Source organism: Oryctolagus cuniculus, chromosome 7, assembly GCF_964237555.1.
Source record: "Oryctolagus cuniculus chromosome 7, mOryCun1.1, whole genome shotgun sequence".
NCBI classification, from domain to species: Eukaryota; Metazoa; Chordata; class Mammalia; order Lagomorpha; family Leporidae; genus Oryctolagus; species Oryctolagus cuniculus.
Window position 1 is genome coordinate 44,103,110 of NC_091438.1, and position 4,219 is coordinate 44,107,328.

General features: G+C 60.7%; 1 protein-coding gene across 1 annotated transcript; it reads right to left on the reverse strand.

Annotated features, from left to right (window-relative positions):
- Positions 1–187: 187 nt before the first annotated feature.
- AQP10 (aquaporin 10) lies at positions 188–3,592 on the reverse strand. The gene is made up of 6 exons (XM_008264381.4): positions 3,446–3,592; positions 2,989–3,115; positions 2,287–2,424; positions 2,065–2,183; positions 1,622–1,839; positions 188–1,197 (listed from the first exon to the last, which is right to left on the reverse strand). The coding sequence occupies exons 1-6, from the start codon at positions 3,548–3,550 to the stop codon at positions 1,020–1,022; spliced, it is 885 nt and encodes a 294-aa protein (XP_008262603.1). The 5' UTR covers positions 3,551–3,592; the 3' UTR covers positions 188–1,019.
- Positions 3,593–4,219: the final 627 nt, after the last annotated feature.

Below are 4,219 nucleotides of genomic sequence, written 5' to 3' on the forward strand. Positions count from 1 at the left end.
GGAAGTGGCAGCAGAGGGCGGGGGGCGGGAGGGGGTTTCGGGGAGGGCCGAGAGGAGGGGAGGCGGCGGCCGCCATGTTTGTGCGGGGCAGGGGGAGGGTCTTCACCGGCCCGCGGGGAGCTCCAGGGCCGGGAACCCAGCCCTCGCATCCTCCCCGCGGCTGAAACAAACGATTCTCGAGGCCAGGTAGCGCCGAGGTGTTCTGTTTAATTCGGAGGGAAGGGACTGGGAGAACGCCGCCTTCCCTGCGGAAAGCACGTTCCCGGGAGGGGGGGCGTGAGGGCTGGGGACGCGGTGAACGACGAGGCTTTTCCTCCACGCCGGTTTCCCCTCGCTCCCGGAATCACGCCCCTAGGGGCCACCGCCCACTCCCTTCGCCTTCTCTCCTCGCCCTGGATCGCCTCACTGGACTGCACCCCCTCCCTGAACGACACGGCCCCGATTGTCCAGCTGTCGAGTTGTGCCTCAGTTTCTCTGCCCGTCTCCGAGGGCTCGAGGGCTCGAGGGCTGTGCTCGGCCCGCACCACGCCCCTTGGGTGGAGGCAGTGCCTCACCCTCGGCTACCTTTGCGGGCGGCCCAGCGTAAGGGAGGCGCCCCCGTGAGGGTGACGGCGGGCGGCGCCGAGGTTCCGAGAGCTGGGAGGTGCAGTCGGGCCCAGGCTTTGGAGGGAAGTGCCCAGGGTTCGGGCCCGCGCTAGGTGATCGGGCCCTGGCGCCCCGTGGGGTCCCCCAGGCTGGCACCCCGGGCGCGCGCCCCCTGGCGGCTGCTGGGCGCTCCTGCGTTCCTAGAGGCCCTGAGGGTCAGAATACCCTTCGTGGGGCCAGGGGTGAGGGGCGTGAGTTCCTGACCCTCGTCTGCCTGCAGTCCGCCCGTGTCTGGCATCTTTCCCGGTTGAGGAGGAAGGGCTGCCCGGATGGGTACACAGAGAATCTGGCATAAAGAAGAGTGGCCGTGTGGCTGGCAGGCAAGTTGGGTGGCTGTCCCCAGTGGCCTTCCAGGTAGGCGAGGGCTGTCATGGTCACAGCTTACACTCCAGCGTCTGGACCGAGTGAGTCTGTAGGGCAGGCTTCGCCTCCTGGGCTGGCTCTGAGTCCTCCGGGTGGTGCAGAGACACCAGCAAGTGGTACACAGCCGTGCCGAGGACGGCCCCCACCATAGGGGCCACCACGGGCACCCACCACCAGCCGTTGCCAGCACTGCCAGCAAAAGACAAAAGGGAGATATAAGGGGTGGCTCCCTTAGCCCCTCTCCCCAAGGACAGCAACTAGCAGTGGTAGTTCTGGGGGAGGGACACCGGGAAGAGAATCTCTTAACACTAAAGCATAGCACTTAGGGAGGGAACCCCAGGAGGGCTTGGTCCAGCCTCTCGCCATAGGGAGTTCTTGACTATACGCAATTTGCTGATGACGTCACTAGTGCCCCGAAAGATAATATGACGGGCCCAAGAACACAACCTCTGGATCTTAGCATTCTGTTGCAAAGGGCAGAAAGGGGTCTCTAAAGAGGGGTGTGGGCTTGCAGAAGGGATACTGTGCTAAGAGGAGAGAGCTGGGCACCAGGGCCAGAGCCATTAGCAGAGGGAGGGCAGTGGAGCACAGCACCAGGAGCTGCTTCTCTCACCTGAATACTTCAGGGCCCCAGCCAGCCACATAGGTGAAGAGCCGTGGGCCCAGGTCCCGTGCAGGGTTGAGTGGGTACCCACAGTTGGCACCCAAGGATAAGCCAATGCTCAGGATCAGAAGCCCCACTACCACTGGCTCGAGACCGGCAGGCACGCCCTTGTTCCGTCTGTCCAGGATGGCCAAGAGCCCCACAATCAGAACGCTGGTGCCCAGAACCTTGGAGTTGATGGAAGTAAAGGGATCTATGTCATCCGGCTTCATCCAACCTAGGCAGCTGGGACTGGGGGTGGGAGGAGGGGGAGCGGGGCAGGTGCCAAGACAACTGTCACCCCACATCCCACCCAGAGCCTGGACAGTAGGCTGGGGTCCCAAGGGACAGGACAAAGGTCTCCCCTAGACGGTAGTAGCCTGGGATCCCAAAGGTCTCTGCCTCACACCCACCTGGTCCCAGAAGCCGTTGCTCAGGGACAGATAAGAGGCAGGATAGGTGGTGAAGATGGAGGCCGTCTCCCTGGGACCAGTCACTGTGAGGTTCCCACCTGTATAGTTCTGCAGGGCATCTTCAGGGAAGACGAACAGCCAGGCTTCCACCTTTGCTCACCCAAACCCTCCCGAGGCACCCCCGCCCACACACAGGTGCCCCGCCCCTGCCCCCTCTGTTACCGTAGTAGACGGAGTAGGTAACTCCCGAGGCACAGAAAGCAGACAGCAGCTGCACAAAGATATAAATGGGGAGCTTGGCCCAGGGGAAGCGTCCCAGGAGGCACATGGACAGGGAGAAGGCCGGATTCAGGTGGGCCCCTTGAAGGAACAAGAAAGAAAACCAGCGTCCATTAAGTGGCGCTGCCATGCCGCTGCTGCTTCCCACAACACTCAAGGCACACAATGTTATTTCCATCGTAGAGCTTCGGAGGTTGAGGCGCAGGAGTGTAGGTGACTCAGCGGGGTCGCACAGTGCGCCTGGGCCTGTCTGCTCCTTCCCGCTGCAGTACGCCGGGTCTCAGGCTCCAGCCAGACAGGCTGATGCCCCGAGTGATGGGGAAGGAGCAGGTGAGGTCCTGGGCAGACAGGAGCCCCAGAGGGCTGCAGGGGCACACAAGGATAGCACTTAACTTCAATGCCCTGCCTTAGATTCCTCCCAAGCGAGCCTGGGATCAGTGTGAGGAAGGGGATTGGAGAGATACAGAAAGGGGAGGGGCTGGGTGAGGGCAAAGGCGTATCTCAGTCCAGGGAGGGCACTGGCAAAGCTTAGGGAGATAATGTCCGTGAGTCACCAAGGGATGTGCCTTGTGACCACCGCCACCAGACTCCCACGCTCACGTACACTCGCTGCCCTCCCCGATGACCACGCACCACCCTCCTCACCTGAGACGTTGCCGCCCACGTAGATGGCGACGGTCACGGCCAGAGCGCCCCCCAGGAACATGGTGAAGAAGTTGCCTTTGCTTTCTTCACTGGTCACAGCCTGGGCCACGCTGCCCTGGGTGATGAGCTGTGGGGGAAAGGAGAGAGGAGGAACACGGGACCCAGGAGAGGGAGACGGGGACGGCTCAGGGAACAGCCAAGAGGCGGGAACAGAGACAAGCAAAAGAGGAAAGGAAACAGAAATGGAAGAAGTGGAAGAGGAAGGAGAAAGGGGAGGAAAGTGAGAAAGGAGAAGGGACTGGAATGAAAGAGAGAGAGGGAGAGGAAGTAGGAGAGGAAGGGGGAGAGATGAGGAGGAAGAGGACAGGGAAGTGGGTGAAAGATGGAAAACAGAGGCTGGCAGGAGACCAGCAGGATCCAGAAACCTCTGTCCACCTCCCCCCACGCCCCTGCATACCAGGAGCACAAACACACCCAGGAACTCTGCCAGGCACTGTCGGGCCAGGAGGTTGTGGATCCGCAGGTGGTCCCTGACTTCTGCCTGGAGCTGACTGAAGGCCATGGTGGGGACAGCCGTGTCGCAGCGACTGCTCCCTCTGTCTGCAGAGCCACACTGCTACTTGCCCAGCTACTGCCTACCAGGGGAAAGATAAGAAAGAGACTTTAAAACCAATTAGCTCGGCTCCCGAACTGCAGCTAATGTCCACACACGTGTGTGGGCTGGAGAACATAGCCTTTTGTGCACGTGCAAGGGCTACAGGGGAGGGCGGGCGTACGTGGGCATGCTATGTGTGCAGCCAGAGCCTGGAGTTTGCTCTACGTCTTCTGTCCCTCGTCCACTTGCCGGCCAGGGGCTGGCATCCACCCATGCCACAGGTGGAGGGAAGTACCTGCTTCAGATAACATTAGTTCTCGAAGTCCCAGTCTCAAGATAAGGATACTGAGCCTTACGCTCCCCCTCCCCCACCAGGATCACACAATTAATGGCCGAGTGAGTTCAAATGCTGTTTTCTCACAGTCCATTGGGTATTCCACAGAGCCTCTTGTCTGCCACGGGAAGCCTTTTTCCAAAGCATTTGGAGGCTTGGAGAGCTCAGTAAACTTCCAGAGAGACTGGCCTGGAGACCACAGACTGTGGGAGTGGAACCCACACAATTAAATGCTTGCACTTCCTTCATGCAGTCTTGTCTTGGTGAGAGAATGCTGTCTTCGTGTCTCCTGCCATGGCTTG

Excerpts from the sequence above, each read along its gene's own strand:
- AQP10 (XM_008264381.4), bottom strand. The coding sequence starts at position 3,550 with ATGGCCTTCAGTCAGCTCCAGGCAGAAGTCAGGGACCACCTGCGGATC. Across the intron at positions 2,184-2,286 it reads TACCTACTCCGTCTACTACG|ATGCCCTGCAGAACTATACA; the intron begins GTAACAGAGGGG and ends TCTTCCCTGAAG. Across the intron at positions 1,198-1,621 it reads TGGGGCCCTGAAGTATTCAG|TGCTGGCAACGGCTGGTGGT; the intron begins GTGAGAGAAGCA and ends TTTTGCTGGCAG.